Below are 23,256 nucleotides of genomic sequence, written 5' to 3'. Positions count from 1 at the left end.
CACCAATATTTAGTTACCCGTTCCTCCACCAATACGCAGCTACCCGTTCCTCCTCCAATATTTAGTTACCCGTTCCTCCACCAATACGCAGCTACCCGTTCCTCCTCCAATATTTAGCGACCCGTTCCTCCACCAATATTTAGCTACCCGTTCCTCCACCAATATGCAGCTACCCGTTCCTCCTCCAATATTTAGCTACCCGTTCCTCCACCAATATTTAGCTACCCGTTCCTCCACCAATATTTAGTTACCCGTTCCTCCGCCAATATTTAGCTACCCGTTCCTCCACCAATATTTAGCTACCCGTTCCTCCACCAATATTTAGTTACCCGTTCCTCCACCAATATTTAGTTACCCGTTCCTCCACCAATATTTAGCTACTCGTTCCACCACCAATATTTAGCTACCTGTTCCTCCACCAATATTTAGCTACCCGTTCCTCCACCAATATTTAGCTACCCGTTCCTCCACCAATATTTAGCTACCCGTTCCTCCACCAATATTTAGTTACCCGTTCCTCCACCAATATTTAGTTACCCGTTCCTCCACCAATACGCAGTTACCCGTTCCTCCACCAATATTTAGTTACCCGTTCCTCCACCAATATTTAGCTACCCGTTCCTCCACCAATATTTAGTTACCCGTTCCTCCACCAATATTTAGTTACCCGTTCCTCCACCAATATTCAGTTACCCGTTCCTCCACCAATATTTAGTTACCCGTTCCTCCACCAATACGCAGCTACCCGTTCCTCCACCAATATTTAGCTACCCGTTCCTCCACCAATATTTAGTTACCCGTTCCTCCACCAATATTTAGTTACCCGTTCCTCCACCAATACGCAGCTACCCGTTCCTCCACCAATATTTAGCTACCCGTTCCTCCACCAATATTTAGCTACCTGTTCCTCCACCAATATTTAGCTACCTGTTCCTCCACCAATATTTAGCTACCTGTTCCTCCATCAATATTTAGTTACCCGTTCCTCCACCAATATTTAGCTACCTGTTCCTCCACCAATATTTAGCTACCCGTTCCTCCACCAATATTTAGCTACCTGTTCCTCCACCAATATTTAGTTACCCGTTCCTCCACCAATATGCAGCTACCCGTTCCTCCACCAATATTTAACTACCCGTTCCTCCACCAATATTTAGCTACCCGTTCCTCCACCAATATTTAGCTACCTGTTCCTCCACCAATATTTAGCTACCTGTTCCTCCACCAATATTTAGTTACCCGTTCCTCCACCAATATCTAGGCACCCGTTCCTCCACCAATATTTAGTTACCCGTTCCTCCACCAATATTTAGCTACCTGTTCCTCCACCAATATGCAGCTACCCGTTCCTCCACCAATATTTAGTTACCCGTTCCTCCACCAATATTTAGTTACCCCTTCCTCCACCAATATTTAGTTACCCGTTCCTCCACCAATATTTAGTTACCCGTTCCTCAACCAATATGCAGCTACCTGTTCCTCCACCAATATTTAGCTACCTGTTCCTCCACCAATATTTAGTTACCCGTTCCTCCACCAATATCTAGGCACCCGTTCCTCCACCAATATTTAGTTACCCGTTCCTCCACCAATATTTAGCTACCTGTTCCTCCACCAATATGCAGCTACCCGTTCCTCCACCAATATTTAGTTACCCCTTCCTCCACCAATATTTAGTTACCCGTTCCTCCACCAATATTTAGTTACCCGTTCCTCAACCAATATGCAGCTACCCGTTCCACCACCAATATGCAGCTACTCGTTCCACCACCAATATGCAGCTACTTGTTCCACCACCAATATGCAGCTACTCATTCCACCACCAATATGCAGCTACCCGTTCCACCACCAATATGCAGCTACTCGTTCCACCACCAATATGCAGCTACCCGTTCCACCACCAATATGCAGCTACTCGTTCCACCACCAATATTTAGTTACCTGTTCCTCCACCAATATTTAGCTACCTGTTCCTCCACCAATATTTAGCTACCCGTTTCTCCACCAATATTTAGTTACCCGTTCCTCCACCAATATTTAGCTACCCGTTTCTCCACCAATATTTAGTTACCCGTTCCTCCACCAATATTTAGCTACCTGTTCCTCCACCAATATTTAGCTACCCGTTTCTCCACCAATATTTAGCTACCCGTTCCTCCACCAATATTTAGCTACCCGTTCCTCCACCAATATTTAGCTACCCGTTCCTCCACCAATATTTAGTTACCCCTTCCTCCACCAATATTTAGTTACCTGTTCCTCCACCAATATTTAGCTACCCCTTCCTCCACCAATATTTAGCTACCCGTTTCTCCACCAATATTTAGCTACCCGTTCCTCCACCAATATTTAGTTACCCCTTCCTCCACCAATATTTAGTTACCCGTTCCTCCACCAATATTTAGCTACCCGTTCCTCCACCAATATTTAGCTACCTGTTCCTCCACCAATATTTAGCTACCCGTTCGTCCACCAATATTTAGCTACCCGTTCCTCCACCAATATTTAGCTACCCGTTCCTCAACCAATATTCAGCACCTGGATGATTCACAGGAAATAAACTATGCTATAATTCTCACGTCACGTTGGCTACAACACTGCAAAAGTGATACACTCGTACCTGTATATGTACATTATTTAAAATGGCAGGTTTGGGCACTAATAAGCTCCTCCATTTGAACGTAGTGGGCTGTGCAGTAATTCTATACATGACGTCAGAGCTCAGGCTCTGTGCTTCACAGTGCTGTGTGGGTTTTATACTGACAGACGTTCTGAACTTGAGCACCATCCCTCCGGGTAACTGGGAAACTTTTGCAAAAAAATAAACTGATCAGAGTGAGGAAATTCTGTGAATGAAATGACTTGATGTATTTTGAAAGATAAGAGAAATACTGCTTTTGTGTTTGAAAACAAGCCAAAAACCCATGAGTCCAAATGTGCACTTCACATTTCCATCTCATAAAGCTCATGTCATATCCAGTGTCAAGGTTTATGATCACTATGTTTGATGTACAGTTACAAGATGACATGTGGTCATACCCTGGGCTGTTCTGAACAGAATGAGCCTGTTAGTCTATTGTCAATGTGGTCATACCCTGGGCTGTTCTGAAGAGAATGAGCCTGTTAGTCTATTGTCAATGTGGTCATACCCTGGGCTGTTCTGAAGAGAATGAGCCTGTTAGTCTATTGTCAATGTGGTCATACCCTGGGCTATTCTGAACAGAATGAGCCTGTTAGTCTATTGTCAATGTGGTCATACCCTGGGCTGTTCTGAACAGAATGAGCCTGTTAGTCTACTGTAAAGAAAACACATACCTGAATGCACTCATGCCTCCTTTCTATGTGCACCAAACTTACCTATTTCCCTGAATTGCCTTGTGAAAGCTTAACACTTTAAGATCATATTTTATAACTTAGCTAGTTATGTTGGTAATAGAACAAGCTTTCAAATGATGCCTAGCTGACCCAGATTGAGATTTATAATGGATGGTTTTTGGATTCTGTAAACAGTAATTGTGATGGTAGGGATGCAGGGTTGTGTTCCAAATTAAACCACTTCAAGTGTGCTTGTTCTAGTTCCTCAACGACACAACTAGGAGAGCCCAAAGTACCTTAGAGTTGAAAATCCATGTAGGCCAATTCCCTCGAGTGTAAAGAGTTAAATTCACTTTGTGAATGTCATTTATTTTGGTTTTGGTGTGACCCTTGATCAAAAACCAATTTTCCTCTGAAATTATAAAGATTGATTCACGTTGACTGAAATGACTTTGAAATTGTTTACTGTCTGCCCGGGAAAAATAAACTTTGAGTTCACAGAGTTAGAAATGATTGGCTGTTTGTGTGGGATAGGGGGAATACATGTGTTGAAAGCAGCTGAAGACTGAAAAAGAATGGCGCTAACAAACAACTTTTGACAGGTCATAAATTGAGCGAGGCCGTAGTTACTAATGAAACTATGGTAATTCTGTCAGACGTCATCCATATTTCAGAATTCAGGTGAAGACTTCATTGGATTATATCAGTGCCGTGACAGAGTGGTTAGTGATGTGTTGTTCCTCAGCATAGCTGCAGGCTGGGAGGCTTATGGGTGATGAATCACACTCCTTTACTCCACTAATGATTCAAATTACACTGAAATATGCAGAGAGAGAGAGAGAGAGAGAGAGAGAGAGATAGACAGAGAGATAGAGACAGAGAGACAGAGAGACAGAGGGAGAGAGAGAGACAGAGAGAGAGAGACAGACAGACAGAGAGACAGACAGACAGAGAGACAGACAGAGAGACAGAGAGAGACAGAGAGACAGAGGGAGAGAGAGAGAGATAGATAGAGAGAGACAGAGATATAGACAGAGAGATAGAGACAGAGAGACAGAGGGAGAGAGAGAGACAGAGAGAGAGAGACAGACAGACAGAGAGACAGACAGAGAGACAGAGAGACAGAGAGAGAGAGAGAGAGAGAGGGAGAGAGAGAGAGAAAGAGACAGAGAGAGAAAGCGAGAGACAAAGAGACAGAGAGAGAGAGAGAGAGAGAGAGAGAGAGAGAGAGAGAGAGAGGCTCTGGTCTAAGTTAGAGGAGGTTGTGGTCTGCTAGACACCAGAGTTAGAGGAGGTATAGACTGGGAGGTGAGTGACACTGGTCTTTACTGAGAGATTAGAGAGGAGTTGACTAGATGGTGAGTAACAGGTAGTTAGGAAGGGTAGGGAACAGACACAGTCACATACACACCTTTGGAAGGGTCTGGCTGGGTCAGACACTAGTGGATAGTTGTATTAGCAGGTGTGATAATGTGGGGTAAGATAAGGTGAGATAAGGTGATGTGTGATAATGTGGGGTAAGGTAAGGTGAGATAAGGTGATGTGAGATAAGGTGGGGTAAGGTAAGGTGGGGTAAGGTGATGTGAGATAAGGTGGGGTAAGGTAAGGTAGGATAAGGTGATGTGAGATAAGGTGGGGTAAGGTAAGGTGAGATAAGGTGATGTGAGATAAGGTGGGGTAAGGTAAGATAATGTGGGTTAAAGGTGGGGTAAGGTGAGGTGGTTGGGATAAGGTGAGGTGTGGTGGGGTAAGGTAGGGTAAGGTAAGGTGGGGTAAGGTGAGGTGGTTGGGATAAGGTGAGGTGTGGTGGGGTAAGGTAGGGTAAGGTAAGGTGGGGTGGGGTAAGGTAGGGTAAGGTAAGGTGGGGTGGGGTAAGGTAGGGTAAGGTGAGAAAAGGTGAGGTAAAGTGGGACAAGGTGAGGTCAGGTGAGGTAAGGTGGAGTAGGGGGAGGTGAGTTGGGGTAAAGTTCTGGGACACTGTAAAGTCCATGGAGAATAAGAACACCTCCTCCCAGCTGCCCACTGCACTGAAGATAGGAAACACTGTCACCGCCGATAAATGCACTATAATTGAGAATTTCAATAAGCATTTTTCTACGGTCAAAAGTACTGCACCCCCCACAGCAACTCGCCCAAGCCTTCCCCATTTCTCCTTCTCCCAAATCTAGTCAGCTGATGTTCTGAAAGAGCTGCAAAATCTGGACACCTACAAATCAGCCGGGCTAGACAATCTGGACCCTTTCTTTCTAAAAATGATCTGCTGAAATTGTTGCCACCCCTATAACTAGCCTGCTCAACCTCTCTTTCGTGTCGTCTGAGATTCCCGAAGATTGGAAAGCAGCTGCGGTCATCCCCCTCTTGACCCAAATTGCTACAGACCTATATCTATCCTACCTGCCTTTCTAAGGTCTTCGAAAGCCAAGTCAACAAACAGATTACAGACTATTTCGAATCCCACCATACCTTCTCCGCTATGCAATCTGGTTTCAGTGCTGGTCATGGGTGCACCTCAGCCACGCTCAAGGTCCTAAACGATATCTTAACCGCCATCGATAAGAAACAATACTGTGCAGCCGTATTCATTGACCTGGCCAAGGCTTTCGACTCTGTCAATCACCACATCCTCATTGGCAGACTCGACAGCCTTGGTTTCTCAAATGATTGCCTTGCCTGGTTCACCAACTACTTCTCTGATAGAGTTTAGTGTGTCAAATTGGAGGGTCTGTTGTCCGGGCCTCTGGTAGTCTCTATGGGGATGCCACAGCGTTCAATTCTTGGACCGACTCTCTTCTCTGTAAACATCAATGATGTCGCTCTTGCTGCTGGTGAGTCTCTGATCCACCTCTACGCAGACGACACCATTCTGTATACTTCTGGCCCTTCTTTGGACACTGTGTTAACAACCCTCAAGGCAAGCTTCAATGCCATAAAACTCTCCTTCCGTGGCCTCCAATTGCTCTTAAATAAAAACTAAAAATAAATGCATGCTCTTCAACCGATCGCTGCCTGCACCTGCCCGCCCGTCCAGCATCACTACTCTAGACGGCTCTGACTTAGAAAATGTGGACAACTACAAATACCTAGGTGTCTGGTTATTCTGTAAACTCCTTCCAGACTCTCATCAAACATCTCCAATCCAAAGTTAAATCTAGAATTGGCTTCCTATTTTGCAACAGCGCATCCTTCACTCATGCTGCCAAACATATACTACCCACTAAACATACATAACATGCTGCCAACCGTTTTGTCACCAAAGCCCCATATACTACCCACCACTGCGACCTGTACGCTCTCGTTGGCTGGCCCTCGCTTCATACTCGTCGCCAAACCCACTGGCTCCAGGTCATCTACAAGACCCTGCTAGGTAAAGTCCCCCCTTATCTCAGCTCGCTGGTCACCATAGCAGCACCCACCTGTAGCACGCGCTCCAGCAGGTATATCTCTCTGGTCACCCACAAAGCCAATTCTTCCTTTGGCCACCTCTCCTTCCAGTTCTCTGCTGCCAATGACTAGAATTAACTACAAAAATCTCTGACACTGGAAACACTTATCTCCCTCACTAGCTTTAGGCACCAGCTGTCAGAGCAGCTCACAGATTACTGCACCTGTACACAGCCCATCTATAATTTAGCCCAAACAACTACCCCTTCCCCTACTGTATTTATTTATTTATTTAATTTATTTTGCTTCTTTGCACCCCATTATTTCTATCTCTACTTTGCACATTATTCCACTGCAAATCAACCATTCCAGTGTTTTACTTGCTATATTGTATTTACTTCACCACCATGGCCTTTTTTTTGCCATTACCTCCCTTATCTCACCTAATTTGCTCACATTGTATATAGACTTCTTTTTCTACTGTATTATTGACTGTATGTTTGTTTTACTCCATGTGTAACTCTGTTTTGTTGTATGTGTCGAACTGCTTTGCTTTATCTTGGCCAGGTCGCAATTGTAAATGAGAACATGTTCTCAACTTGCCTACCTGGTTAAATAAAGGTGAAATAAAAATAAAAAATAAAGCTAGGTGAGATAAGGTGGGGTAAGGAGAGGTGGGGTATGGTGAGATAAGGTGGGGAAAGTGAGATAAGGTGGGGTAAGGAGAGGTGGGGTATGGTGAGATAAGGTGGGGAAAGTGAGATAAGGTGGGGTAAGGAGAGGTGGGGTATGGTGAGATAAGGTGGGGAAAGTGAGATAAGGTGGGGTAAGGAGAGGTGGGGTATGGTGAGATAAGGTGGGGAAAGTGAGATAAGGTGGGGTAAATTGAGGTAGTTGGGATAAGGTGAGGTGAGGTAAGGTGAGATAAGATGGGGTAAGGTGAGATAAGGTGGGGTAAGTTGAGGTGGTTGGGATAAGGTGAGGTGAGGTAAGGTGAGATAAGGTGGGGTAAGGTGAGAAAAGGTGGGGTAAGGTGAGAAAAGGTGAGGTGAGGTGGGGTAAGGTGAGATAAGATGGGGTAAAGTGAGATAAGGCGGGGTAAGGTGAGAAGAGGTGAGGTGAGGTGGGGTAAGGTGAGAAAAGGTGGGGTAAGGTGAGAAAAGTTGGGGTAAGGTGAGTTGGGGTGAGGTGGGGTAAGGTGAGAAAAGGTGGGGTACGGTGAGGTGGGGTAAGGTGAGAAAAGGTGGGGTAAGGTGAGATGGGGTAAGGTGAGAAAAGGTGGGGTAAGGTGAGATGGGGTAAGGTGAGAAAAGGTGGGGTAAGGTGAGGTGGGTAAGGTGAGAAAAGGTGGGGTAAGGTGAGGTGGGGTAAGGTAAGGTGAGAAAAGGTGGGGTTAGGGAATGTATTTGTTTATTTTATTAGGATCTATTTTATTCCTCATTTGGACTAATCTTCCAATAGTCCTTAAACGTTATAATACAATCACATTTTCAAATATAGCACACTGTTACAAACAACAGACATAATACACTAACATCTTGACCAGATACATACTGATGGATGGAATGATGGATGGGTTTCTTCATCTGCCATAGTCCTGCACAACCTTCAATGTATTACATTTAAATGGTTCAAAACTATTGTTTGAATGTATATATTGAAAGGTTTCTGGTTTGCTCACATAAATTATTAAACTTCTTTATTGCTCTGAATCAAAATGTTATTTTGCCCATTTCTCTTTTCTGTCTGGATAACACAGATGGTGGACAATCTATACCTAGTGTTGACTGCATGTCTGTCTCTTACCTCCTGAATACTGTTGTGGATGTAGTTTGGCCGTTATAAATGGTGCACATTGTGAAATAAAATAAGCACTTTTTTTTCAATGATCTTGTTGATTGATGACCACCCAAGAGCATTGACCATGACTACAACAGAAGAACCATATCTCCACCTTAAAACAATACTTGCTGCTATGTTCTGTTCAATCTGCAGCCTTCTAATTTGACTTGCTGATGCATGTCCCCAGACCACAGAACAGTAGTTCACCTGACTCCCAATTAATGCTTGGGTTGTTTGTTTGCTTAAAAATATTTCCCGGTAGACATCCTTCTAATCATGCTTTGTTTAATACATAGATGAGTTATTTGAGTCGACCATGATAAGCAGTTGTCTAGCTGCAGCCCTGGTAGTTTGGTATCTGCCACTTCCTCAGTTTGTACTCCCCGCATGCTTAATCATATCCCATGGTGTGTTGGCCTTTTCCTGCTGGTTTTCTTGGCGTTCAATATAAGTTTGTTCCAGCAAACCCACTCCCTAATATTTCCCAGATCTACTTGTAGAGCTTGCTGTACCTGTTGAACCGATTGTCTTGCTGTATAAATTGTAGTATAATCTGCAAATACAGTAGAGTTTCAGATAAGGCATAAGGAAGGTCGTTGGTACGTTGACACTACCAGTCAAAAGTTTGAACACACCGACTCATTCAAGGGTGTTTCTTTATTTTTTACTATTTTCAACATTGTAGAATAATAGTGAAGACATCAAAACTATGAAATAACACATAAGGAATCATGTCGTAACCAAAATAGTTTTAAATCAAAATATAGTTGAGATTCTTCAAAGTAACCTTTGTCATGACGTGGCCCTTTCTGGGTGTAGATCGTGGCTTACCCCTCTCTCCTACACCCAGGTTCTGTTATCTTGTACATTCCTGGCAGAGACTCTCTCCCCCTTTTCATGCAGACAGAGAGACCACAGAGTGAACAAAGGATTTCACGTGGCCAAACTCCTAAATCCCCAAAATTAGAAATTTAAACTAAGTCCACTTGTGAGAATGTGGGAAGGGTCGGTGGACACTTAAGGGACAGTTATGTTGAGTGTGTTTCATTTGGTGATCTCATGAAGGACAGGAAACACACATAACTATATCTTGGAATGTGTACATTTCTCAATTATGGTGTTTGCATCTAATTCTTGTATAAAATGAATGAGTAAAGATGAAACTATTTGTGAAATTATGTAATGAGATGTAATTTTGAGAGAATTGTATTCCCTGTAAAGTTTAACTAGTCAGTGGCCACGCCCCCATGAGCATAGACATGATCTGGTGTCATGGAACCACCCTCTTCTACAGTTAGGAATAAAAGCCCCTCCTAAGACAATCCTCTTCAGACTAATCAAACCCACAGCGTTAGCTGTGATTGCGAATAGTTAAGACCACAAAAACCTCAGTGTAAGCTAAGGTTGTAATGGTTGTTGAATTCCTAACCATACCACGTGGAGCATTGGCTAAAAGGCAGGAAATGGTTACTCTGCACTCTGCAGAGCACTCTGAGATTATCGATCCCTACAAAATAAGAGCAAATATTAGATACTAATTACTAGTCTGCAGCTAGAAATGATGTAAACCTAGGATGTGAATACCGACCACCGAAACATCTATTCTATGAGAATATTTCTGAATGGTACTCTGAAGTATCTATCTAACCACGAAAGACTTTGAACTTCAGGGAAAGAGAGCGAGCGACTCGGATTAACTCTCCAGCAGACGGAACGGATTCCAACAGAGAAGACAACAATGATATACACCGTAAATATGTACTTTGCAATTATTCTTGAATGAGCGGCCGTTCATGTGCAAAGGATTAGCATTTCAATGTATATAATTATAGACTGCGTAATAAATCCATTTAGTCTATCCCGCTCTTTCTCAGTCCACACCCCTTCGCTTTGTCCACCAAGTCGTCATATCGGTTTAGCCCACTAGGGAATCTTCCCTTTCATTGTTAGTAACCAATATCTACTGTTTGTTTGTTTATGCATTTCTGTGATGATTTATTTAGTTGGTAAATAAATGATTAAGCCAATTGGTGTATGGATGATTTATAGTAAAGGCTGGGTTCATGCAGATAACCAACAATTTAGGAAATTCAGATGAGACTGACGTAAGGTAAAGAATAATGAATTCATAGATTCATATACTAATTGATCAGATATTAAAATATCGGAAGAGTTATATTTGGAAAATTATAATTTTGCAATCTGAAGATTTTCCACGGTGCCCAGACTTCCTGGTTAATTAAATTTACATGATTAGTTTAGTCACGTAATAATAATTACAGAGAATTGATTTGATAAAATAACAGTCTTCATCTTTTATGATGCCAAAGACATAACACTACCCTTTGCCTTAATGACAGCTTTACACACCATTGGCATTCTCTCACCTGGAATGCTTTTCCAACAGTCTTGAAGGAGTTCCCACATATGCTGAGCACTTGTTAGCGGCTTTTCCTACACTCTGCGGTCCAACTCATCCCAAACCATCTCAATTGGGTTGAGGGCAGGGGATTGTGAAGACCAGGTCATCTGATGTTGCACTCCATCACTCTCCTTCTTGGTATAAATACATAGCCTGTAAGTGTGTTTTGTGTCATTGTCCTGTTGAAAAACTAATTATAGTCCCACTAAGTGCAAACCAGTTGGGATGGCGTATCGCTGCATAATGCTGTGATAGCCATGCTGGTAAAGTGTGCCTTGAATTCTAAATAAGGACTGGAAAGGACAGGAAACACAGATAACTATATCTTGGAATGTGTACATTTCTCAATTATGGTGTTTGCATCTAATTCTTGTAGACATTGAGACTGGTGTTGTGCGGGTACTAGTTCATGAAGCTGCCAGTTGAGGACTTGTGAATCGTCTGTTTCTCAAACTAGACACTCTAATGTACTTGTCATCTTGCTCAGTTGTGCACCGGGGCCTCCCACTCCTCTTTCTATTCTGGTTAGAGACAGTTTGCACTGCTCTGTGAAGGGAGTAGTACACAGCGTTGTACGAGATCTTCAGTTTTTTGGCAATTTCTCGCATGGAATAGCCTTCATTTCTCAGAACAAGAATAGACTGACGAGTTTCAGAATAAAATTCTTTGTTTCTGGCCATTTTGAGCAGGTAATCGAACCCACAAATGATGATTCCCCAGATACTCAACTGGTTTAAAGAAGGGCAGTTGTATTGCTTCTTTAATCAGAACAACAGTTTCAGCTGTGCTAACATAATTGCAAAAGGGTTTTCTACTGATCAATTTGCCTTTTAAAATGATAAACTTGGATTAGCTAACACAACCCGCTATTGGAACACAGGAGTGATGGTTGCTGATAATGGGCCTCTGTACGCCTATGTAGATATTCCATTAAATGATGCAGTTCCAGCTACAATAGTCATTTACAACATTAACAATGTCTACACTGTATTTCTGATCAATTTGACATTATTTTAATGGACGAAAAATGTGCTTTTCTTTCAAAAACAAGGACATTTCTAAGTGACTCCAAACTCATTGAATAGTTCAATCTTTCCAATGTATTCTGAAGCATCCAGCGTATTTGCAGGCAGAGTGTAGAAAACAAAACTATGGAGGTACAGTGCCTCCGGATAGTATTCAGACCCCTTCCTTGACCTTTTCCACAATTTGTTACGTAACAGCCCTACTCTAAAATTGATTAAAATAAATACATAATAATAATAATAATCAATCTAAACAAATACCCCATAATGACAAAGCCAAAACAGAATTTTATAAATGTTGGCTAATTTGTTTTTAAATGTATTCAAATCTGAAATATCACAGTGACCATACAGTGAGGGACAAAAGTATTTGATCCCCTGCTGATTTTGTGCGTTTGCCCACTGACAAAGAAATGATCAGTCTATAATTTTAATGGTAGGTTTATTTGAACAGTGAGACAGAATAACAACAACAAAAATGTAGAAAAACGCATGTCAAAAATGTTATAAATTGATTTGCATTTTAATGAGGGAAATAAGTATTTGACCCCCTCTCAATCAGAAAGATTTCTGGCTCCCAGGTGTCTTTTATACAGGTAACGAGCTGAGATTAGGAGCACACTCTTAAAGGGAGTGCAGTGCTCCTAATCTCAGTTTGTTGCCTGTATAAAAGACACCTGTCCACAGAAGTAATCAATCAATCAGATTCCAAACTCTCCACCATGGCCAAGACCAAAGAGCTCTCCAAGGATGTCAGGGACAAGATTGTAAACCTACACAAGGCTGGAATGGGCTACAAGACCATCGCCAAGCAGCTTGGTGAGAAGGAAACAACAGTTGGTGCGATTATTTGCAAATGGAAGAAACACAAAAGAACTGTCAATCTCCCTCGGCCTGGGGCTTCATGCAAGATCTCACCTCGTGGAGTTGCAATGATCATGAGAATGATCATCATCCCAGAACTACACGGGAGGATCTTGTCAATGATCTCAAGGCAGCTGGGACCATAGTCACCAAGAAAACAATTGGTAACACACAGTGCCGTGAAGGACTGAAAACCTGCAGCGCCTGCAAGGTTCCCCTGCTCAAGAAAGCACATATACATGCCCATCTGAAGTTTGCCAATGAACATCTGAATGATTCAGAGGACAACTGGGTGAAAGTGTTGTGGTCAGATGAGACCAAAATGGAGCTATCTGGCATCAACTCAACTCGCTGTGTTTGGAGAATGCTGCCTATGACCCCAAGAACACCATCCCCACCGTCAAACATGGAGGTGGAAACATTGTGCTTTGGGGGTGTTTTTCTGCTAAGGGGACAGGACAACTTCACCGCATCAAAGGTACGATGGATGGGGCCAAGTACCTCCTTCCCTCAGCCAGGGCATTGGAAATGGGTCGTGGATGGGTATTGCAGCATGACAATGACCCAAAACACACGGCCAAGGCAACAAAGAAGTGGCTCGAGAAGAAGCACATTAAGGTCCTGGAGTGGCCTAGCCAGTCTCCAGACCTTAATCCCATAGAAAATCTGTGGAGAGACCTGAAGGTTCGAGTTGCAAAACGTCAGCCTGAACCTTAATGACTTGGAGAAGATCTGCAAAGAGGAGTGGGACAAAATCCCTCCTGAGATGTGTGCAAACCTGGTGGCCAACTACGAGAAATGTCTGACCTCTGTGATTGCCAACAAGGGTTATGCCACCAGGTACTAAGTCATGTTTTGCAGAGGGGTCAAATACTTATTTCCCTCATTAAAATGCAAATCAATTTATAACATTTTTGACATGTGTTTTTCTGGATTTTTTTTGTTATTCTGTCTCTCACTGTTCAAATAAACCTACCATTAAAATTATAGACTGATAATTTCTTTGTCAGTGGGCAAACGTACAAAATCAGCAGAGGTTCAAATACTTTTTTCCCTCACTGTACATTCTCCCCAGTCTTAGGTCCTGAGCACTCTGAAGCAGGTTTTCATACAGGATCTCTACGTATTTTGCTCCGTTCATCTTTCCCTCTATCCTGACTAGTCTCCCAGTCTCTGCTGATAAAAAAAACATCCCCACAGCAATATGCTGCCAACACCATGCTTCACCACATGGGATGGTGGTTTCCTCTTGAAGTGACGCTTGGCATTCAGGCCAAAGAGTTCAATCAACATTTCATCAGACCAGATAATCTTGTTTCTCATGGTTTTAGAGTCTTTAGGTTGTTTTTGGAAAACTCCAATCGGGCTGTCATGTGCCTTTTACTGAGAAGTGGCTTCAGTCTGGCCACTCTACCATAAATGCCTGATTGGTGGATGGTGCAGAGATGGTTGTCTCCCATCTCCACAGAGGAACTCTGGAGCTCTGTCAGAGTGACCATCGGGTTCTTGGTCACCTCCCTGAGCCAAGGCCTTTCTCCCCCGATTGCTCAGTTTGGCCGGTCGGCCAGCTCTAGGAAGACTCTTGGTGGTTCCAAACTTCTTCCATTTAGGAATGATGGAGGACACTATGTTCTTGGGGACCTTCAATGCTGCAGACATGTTTTTGTATCCTTCCCCAGATCTGTGTCTCGACACAATCCTGTCAACTGTGGAACCTTATGTAGACAGGTGTGTGCCATTCCAAATCATGTCCATTCACTAGAATTTACCACAGCTGGACTCCAATCAAGTTGTAGAAACATCTCAAGGAGAACAATGGAAACAGGATGCACCTGAGCTCAATTTCGAGTCTCTAAAAACCTGTTTCTCTTTGTCATTATGGGGTATTGTATTGTGGTATTGTGTGTAGATTCCTGAGGAGGATTTTTATTTATTTAATCAATTTTACAATAAGGCTGAAACGTAACAAAATGTGGAAAAAGTCCAGGGGTTGGAATACTTTCCGAAAGCACCCAATACAAAACATGAATTAAAACAATTGTTTACTCCTGCCTGTTATATTGAACTATTCGCTGCAAACAGATCTGACTACAGGAAGTCTGTGGAGTGACATGTGACGGGGAAGAGTGGTCTGTTTCAGTATGATATGTTAGATAAAGGAATAACGACAGACACCAATGTTAGGTTCAATAGCCTTGTTTGTGCATTGTACGAATGGCTACAACTGGAGTCCGGGGAACAGTCCGGCTAGTCGATTACCTATCAACTAGACTCCGTAACATCATCCTTTTCAATAGAAAGTGCAAACATAAAGGCATAACATTAAATTCTTAACAGTCAGGTCATAACAATAGAAAAGCATTACATTTCTTTTTTACTTCAGTTGTCATCTTCCTTTTTTAATTTCCATTTAATTATTTAAGAACAAATATAGATTTTAATTAACCGAGGGCAAGTTAACAGTCCCTTGCTTACAGAGTAAGCCTGTCCGGTGGCTTGCACAGCCGACCCACCCGTGAGTAAGTATTGGCTCTGACAGGGGTAGGATTAGGGGCACGAGCTGGAGAGCTTGGTGGGGTAGAAGCCTCACCTTCGGTTGGCCCATGTCTCAATTCTGCACCCCTTACCCTTAGGCCTGGACTGTGATCCAGCTCATCTAGGTGAGTGTATGGCGTGTTCTGGTTTGTCTGCTCTGCTACGCGCAGATCCACCCGATTGCGACGATAGAGGGAACCACCAACATCCACCAGGTAAGAACGTGGTGCAACTCTCTGCAGGCATGTGCCCAGCCTCCAAAGTCCTGTGTGGTCTCCCGGCAGCGGTTTCATCCTTATCGTTTCACCCACCTCCAGCTCTGGTAGGTCCCGAGCAGTCCGGTCGTAGAAGCACTTAGCGAGCTGCTTTCTGCGACGCAGTTTGTCCATCGTGGTCGCGTACTGCTTCTTCGTCTGTGTCACCACAGCCTACGATCAGGACATCATCTGCGATGGGTTCAATGCCCTTGAGCCCAGCCAGTAACTCGTGCTGCTTACGTTGGTATATCTCAGGCGCCACCGAGACACCAAACGGGAGCTTGAGCCAGCGTTTCCGACCCCAGGGGGTCCAGAAGGTAGTCATGAGGCTGCTTTCTTCATCCAGCTTGCATTGAAGGAATGCATCTCGGGCATCCACCAAGGTGAAAATCCTGGCCTTGGGAAGCTTATAGAGGACATCCTCTAGTGTCGGCATAATGTAGTGGGATCGTTTCAGTGCTTGGTTCAGATGCTTTGGGTCGATGCAGACCCTCAGCTTCTCTGGTTTGTTCACTATGACCATATTGCTGATCCAGTCAGTTGGTTCAGTCACAGATGTCATGTGGCCATCGGCCTCATACTTGTCCAGCTGGGCCTTCACAGCCACTTTCATTGCAATGGGCACATTGCGAGGAGCACACTGGACTGGAGTGATGCTCTCATTCACTTCAAAGTGTACCTCCCCAGGCCCAGATTCAACGGGCATGTTGAATACATCGTCATATCTGCTAAGTAGTTGTTCTTTGGACAGGGGTCCATGCTGGACATGATCCACAATGTGCAGGTCATTTGGTACAGTGAACTGCATCAGTCCCAGGCGTTCACATGTAGAGCCTGAGAGGAGAGGATGTTGACTGGTTTTTACAATCTCAAACTCCAGCTTGTGTTTGCGTCCCCGAATAACACATTCGGTCTCAAAGGTGCCCATAGAGCTCATTAGCTCTCCTGAGTACAGCTTTAGTCTAGTATCGCTGGGCAATAGATGTGTGTCAGGTGTCAGATTGATTTTGTCTTTGTAGCTCATTACGTTGCATGTAGCACCAGAATCCAGTTGACATTGTTGTTGCTTGTTGTGTAATCGTAGTGTCACAAACCATTTCTTCCCTCTTGAGTGTACAGCCCCAATGGATTCATGCATGTAAATGTCACTTTCACTTTTCAGCTCTGAACATTGAATGACATCATCAACACAGTGAATCTTGCCCTCACTCACCCTTCTTTTGCTTTTGAGACACACTTTTGCAAAATGATTATTAGTTCCACAAGCTCTGCATGGTTTTCCGTAGGCAGGGCAGTGCTCTTTGCCACGTGTGTGTATTCGCACAGTATTTACATGCTACGGGGCTCTCTGTGTTCACCGTTCGTGGTGAATTGCTCTGCCTCGATTGATTTAGTCTGAATGTCTGCCTAGCAACAGCGTGAACGGTATCAACGTCGGAGCGTGGGGTTTCGATTTCCATTGCTCTCATTCTCATGTCAGTGACTTCAGCAGTGTGGCACATTTCAATGGCAGTTACTAATGTTAAGTCTCTCTCTCTCTCAGTAGACGCCGGCGTGTATCCTCATTTGCAATTCCCAGCACTATTTGTCACGAATCAATTCATCTTTCAATCCCCCGTATTCACAAGTGGCGGATTTCTCTCTCAAACGGGTTACAAAGTTGTGTACTGACTCACCCTCTTCCTGTTTACAGCTTCCGAAAACGAACCGCTCATAAATTACGTTTCTGGCGGGTTTGAAGTAATTCTCCAATGCATCCAATATAGCCTTTGCATCACACTGTTGACGTGCTGTGAGGGTGAGATTGTGCCGGTAGATATGCCTGCATTCGCTGCCCATTAAACTCCTCAGAGTTGCGTAACTGCGCCTAGAGTTACGTAACTGCGCCTATACTGTACTTAGCTACAAAAATAACAAACGTGTGTTTTCCGAGCCACTTCTGATACCATGTTTCAGTATGATATGTTAGATAAAGGAATAACGACAGACACCAATGTTAGGTTCAATAGCCTTGTTTGTGCATTGTACGAATGGCTACAACTGGAGTCCGGGGAACAGTCCGGCTAGTCGATTACCTATCAACTAGACTCCGTAACATAGTCCTTTATGGAGTAGTTATGTTCTTCAGGTGAGACGGGGCCGGAACGGAGGTGAGCTGATACCTTCGTTATGGCCAGGAAACAGGCCTTATTCCTAATTGACCCTCTTCCCCACAAGCTCAACCCAACCTATCAGAGGGCAAGGTGGAACTATTGTCCTTTTGCTAACACTTACTATAATCATTTCAGATGTACAAGAATAGTCTAAATGTAGCTATGGAAAATAAGTGGGATATGGTATAGTGAAATAAAGATACTTCAGCGTTCTGTGAAGTCACCTGATCTAATTATAGCCATATTGGGATTTCCAGCTGATCTAATTGTAGCCATATTAGGTAGTGTACGGAGCTGTAAGTTAGGCCAGCAACAATGTTTATCCCAGCATGCATGTGTGGCTGTGTGTGTGGGGCTGTGAGCATGTGTATGTGTAACCAAGGCATCATTATGAAATCACTCCAGTGTGTGAAAGTGACTATGCTCTATGCAGCCAGGTTGTCATAGCATTGACACACCTTGGAGAATTCTAATCCATCTTCCCAGCAGGGCAATGTGTGTGTGTGTGTGTGTGTGTGTGTGTGTGTGTGTGAGCATTGGCACATATTTAAGAATTACAAATCCATCTTTCTAAGGCTTCAAAGAGTATCTGACCAATGACTATCCATCATTGGGAAATAATTCCCATTCCCAGACACATTTATCCCTCTCCTCAGTTGGAGAAACCAGCCTGTCGAGGTGTGTGTGCGCGTGTGTGTGGCAGAGACGCAACCCTTCAAAGCCTAACTTCAGCACACACAAGGGAAGCCAGACAAGTCACCACTATCTGTAAATCTATATGCTGTCCCCGGATCATGTTCCCCTTTGAGACTCCGACTCCCATAATTCCCTGGCATTTCCTGGTCAGCTTCCTGGTCAGCTTCAGGGGCTGAGGAAGGAGACTCTGATAAGTGTGTCAATGGGTCAAAAGAGGGAGAACGGTTTATGTGTGAGTGAGTCGATGTTCTTGAAAAATGCTTAACAACAGATTTCACATATAACATGTAAATTCCTCATTTAATGCTGGGGGACAATTTTCCTTTAAATGTGTTCTAATTGTCAAGACGGAGGATAGTAATATATTTGGACACATTTCTGAAGTTTCACCAATTATATTTGTTTCACTATTCCATAACAGCCAGCCAGTGTGTTGTTTACTCACCCAATGTATGTGTAGTCTTGTGTGTATATTTCAAAATGACTGTGTGTGTGTCACATCGCCAGGTGGACTCGTAACCATGAGTTACCGAACAGGAAAACATGATGCATCCTAGGCGATAAACAGATAATGGGCCTTCCCTGAAATTCCTCTGACGGACCGCACCCCCCAGGAACTGTTTACTGTTTACGAGCACACACACACACACACACACACATCTGTTGACTTTTTAAACCGGAACATTTCCCAGAAGCCTCTTTGACTCAGTGGGTAGTGTGTCTGTGTCCTGTTGTTAGCTCGTTAGCGTTAGCATCCAGGGTAGCAGAGGTACTGACATGGTCGTAATGACCCACATACCTTAATTTATCTCCCAGAGGTCATACATTACAGAGAGTGTGTGTGTGTGTGTGTGTGTGTGTGTGTGTGTGTGTGTGTGTGTGTGCGTGCGTGCGTGCGTGCGTGTGTGTTGCTGTGTGTGTGTGTGTGTTGCTCTGCGTGTGTGTGTTGCTCTGTGTGTGTGTGTGTGTTCACTGGTATTTACTGGCAGAAGGGTTCATTTTAGGATGCAGTAAGGTGGTCTGAGTTGGTTCTAATAACCTCCATTAATCACCCAGAGGACAGGAGTGTCAGGCTCACCTCTCAGACCCAGAGAGAGTGTGTGTGTGTGTGTGTGTGTGTGTGTGTGTGTGTGTGTGTGTGTGTGTGTGTGTGTGTGTGTGTGTGTGTGTGTGTGTGTGTGGGTGTGTGTGTGTGTGTGTAGGGGTGTGTAAGTGTGTGTGTGTGTGTGTGTGTGTGTGTGTGTGTGTAGGTGTGTGTGTGTGTAGCGGTGTGTGTGTTTGTGTGTGTGTGTGTGTGTGTGTGTGTGTGTGTGTGTGTGTGTGTAGGGGTGTGTGTGTGGGTGGGTGGGTGTGTGGAGGTGTGTGTGTGTGTGGTGGACGGTAAAGTCATCGCCTGTACCTGTTGTTTGAGCTGGTGCATGAGCCTGTCCTTTTCTCTCTTCAGTGACATCACCTCATCCTGTGATTTCTTACGTTTAGAGGAGGACAGTTCCAGTAGGGCTATGTTAGCATCCTTCTCACTGATCGCAGCTAGAAGAGCCTGCTGCCTGGGAGAGGAGGGAGAGGGGGATGACAGGGACAGAGAGAGAGGAAGATGGTTAGGAAGACATTGGTTGTTTCTCAAAATGCAGACCGTGCTCAGAGCACACTACCCTGCTCAGAGCACTACCCACCATAGTACCCTCCAAGCTCGTCATCAAGCTCGAGACCCTGGGTCTCGACCCCGCCCTGTGCAACTGGGTACTGGACTTCCTGACGGGCCGCCCCCAGGTGGTGAGGGTAGGCAACAACATCTCCTCCCCGCTGATCCTCAACACGGGGGCCCCACAAGGGTGCGTTCTGAGCCCTCTCCTGTACTCCCTGTTCACCCACGACTGCGTGGCCACGCACGCCTCCAACTCAATCATCAAGTTTGCGGACGACACAACAGTGGTAGGCTTGATTACCAACAACGACGAGACGGCCTACAGGGAGGAGGTGAGGGCCCTCGGAGTGTGGTGTCAGGAAAATAACCTCACACTCAACGTCAACAAAACTAAGGAGATGATTGTGGACTTCAGGAAACAGCAGAGGGAACACCCCCCTATCCACATCGATGGAACAGTAGTGGAGAGGGTAGCAAGTTTTAAGTTCCTCGGCATACACATCACAGACAAACTGAATTGGTCCACTCACACTGACAGCGTCGTGAAGAAGGCGCAGCAGCGCCTCTTCAACCTCAGGAGGCTGAAGAAATTCGGCTTGTCACCAAAAGCACTCACAAACTTCTACAGATGCACAATCGAGAGCATCCTGGCGGGCTGTATCACCACCTGGTACGGCAACTGCTCCGCCCTCAACCGTAAGGCTCTCCAGAGGGTAGTGAGGTCTGCACAACGCATCACTGGGGGCAAACTACCTGCCCTCCAGGACACCTACACCACCCGATGTTACAGGAAGGCCATAAAGATCATCAAGGACATCAACCACCCGAACCACTGCCTGTTCACCCCGCTATCATCCAGAAGGCGAGGTCAGTACAGGTGCATCAAAGCTGGGACCGAGAGACTGAAAAACAGCTTCTATCTCAAGGCTATCAGACTGTTAAACAGCCACCATTGAGTGGCTGCTGCCAACACACTGTCATTGACACTGACCCAACTCCAGCCACTTTAATAATGGGAATTGATGGGAAATGATGTAAATATATCACTAGCCACTTTAAACAATGCTACCTTATATAATGTTACTTACCCTACATTATTCATCTCATATGCATACGTATATACTGTACTCTACATCATCGACTGCATCCTTATGTAATACATGTATCACTAGCCACTTTAACTATGCCACTTTGTTTACTTTGTCTACATACTCATCTCATATGTATATACTGTACTCGATACCATCTACTGTATGCTGCTCTGTACCATCACTCACTCATATATCCTTATGTACATATTCTTTATCCCCTTACACTGTGTATAAGACAGTAGTTTTAGAATTGTTAGTTAGATTACTTGTTGGTTATCACTGCATTGTCGGAACTAGAAGCACAAGCATTTCGCAACACTCGCATTAACATCTGCTAACCATGTGTATGTGACAAATAAAATTTGATTTGATTTGATTTGCTCAGAGCATACTACCCTGCTCAGAGCATACTACCCTGCTCAGAGCATACTACCCTGCTCAGAGCATACTACCGTGCTCAGAGCATACTACCCTGCTCAGAGCATACTACCCTGCTCAGAGCATACTACCCTGCTCAGAGCATACTACCATGCTCAGAGCATACTACAGTGCTCAGAGCACACTACCCTGCTCAGAGCACACTACCCTGCTCAGAGCATACTACCCTGCTCAGAGCATACTACCGTGCTCAGAGCATACTACAGTGCTCAGAGCACACTACCCTGCTCAGAGCACACTACCCTGCTCAGAGCATACTACCCTGCTCAGAGCACACTACCCTGCTCAGAGCACACTACCCTGCTCAGAGCATACTACCGTGCTCAGGGTTTACTACCGTGCTCAGAGCACACTACCCTGCTCAGAGCATACTACCATGCTCAGAGCATACTACCCTGCTCAGAGCATACTACCCTGCTCAGAGCATACTACCGTGCTCAGGGTTTACTACCGTGCTCAGAGCATACTACCGTGCTCAGAGCATACTACCGTGCTCAGAGCATACTACCGTGCTCAGAGCATACTACCGTGCTCAGAGCATACTACCCTGCTCAGAGCATACTACCCTGCTCAGAGCATACTACCCTGCTCAGAGTATACTACCCTGCTCAGAGTATACTACCCTGCTCAGAGCATACTACCGTGCTCAGAGCATACTACCGTGCTCAGAGCATACTACCCTGCTCAGAGCATACTACCCTGCTCAGAGCATACTACCGTGCTCAAACCAAGCAAATTGGAGCACAAGAGGGTAGGAGTATGATTCCAAATCAAAATGGAGCACGGAGGGCACTTCTCAAATGCGTACTCCGTTTGTACATATGTTGAAGCATGCATCAATGCAAACTTCAACGGATAGTATGCAAAGAAATATGACGCAAGCGCGTAAAAAATCACGAAAACATTTTTGAAATCAATGGCGGCCATTATTTGAGATGAAGCGAGAGAAAATACACTCCGACTTCGGAATGAAATGTTTTCTATTCACATCTCATATGTTGCCTGATGACAATATTTCGTACCGTAGATCGCAAGCCCATAATAAGTCCATAGGGCTAACTGGCTAGCTACTACTGTTGTTAGCTGGCTACCCACGAAAAATGTACATCTATATTAAGATATATAGCTAGCTGACAGTTGTGAAGTAAAACAATTGCTTTGTGTATATCTTGTTTTATCTCTATTGTTATTGTCCAGGCTGGAAGAAGGGTGAGTTAATGGGGATGTGCAGCGTAATACAGTAAGGGGAGTGTGAGGTAATTCAGTAGGGGGAGTGTGAGGTAATACAGTAGGGGGAGTGTGAGGTAATACAGTAGGGGGAGTGTGAGGTAATACAGTAGGGGGAGTGTGAGGAAATGCAGTAGGGGGAGTGTGAGGTAATACAGTAGGGGGAGTGTGAGGTAATACAGTAGGGGAGTGTGAGGTAATACGGTAGGGGGAGTGTAAGGTAATACGGTAGGGGAGTGTGAGGTAATACAGTAGGGGGAGTGTGAGGTAATACAGTTTGGGGAGTGTGAGGTAATACAGTTTGGGGAGTGTGAGGGTAATACAATCATTGTAGAGGAGAGGGGGTAATGGAGACTGAGTCATTG

General features: G+C 44.4%; 1 protein-coding gene across 1 annotated transcript in view; it reads right to left on the bottom strand.

Moving 5' to 3' along the window:
- Positions 1-23,256, bottom strand: part of LOC115123110 (ERC protein 2-like) — a 513,551-nt gene that overhangs the window by 145,078 nt on the left and 345,217 nt on the right. The window contains exon 15 of the mRNA XM_065005262.1: positions 19,890-20,037. Coding sequence (XP_064861334.1) covers positions 19,890-20,037 — 148 coding nt within the window. The remainder of the gene's footprint in view (positions 1-19,889; positions 20,038-23,256) is intronic.

The sequence above is a fragment of the Oncorhynchus nerka genome, linkage group LG20 (assembly GCF_034236695.1).
Source record: "Oncorhynchus nerka isolate Pitt River linkage group LG20, Oner_Uvic_2.0, whole genome shotgun sequence".
NCBI lineage: Eukaryota > Metazoa > Chordata > Actinopteri > Salmoniformes > Salmonidae > Oncorhynchus > Oncorhynchus nerka.
This window is presented reverse-complemented; position numbering and strand designations above follow the sequence as displayed.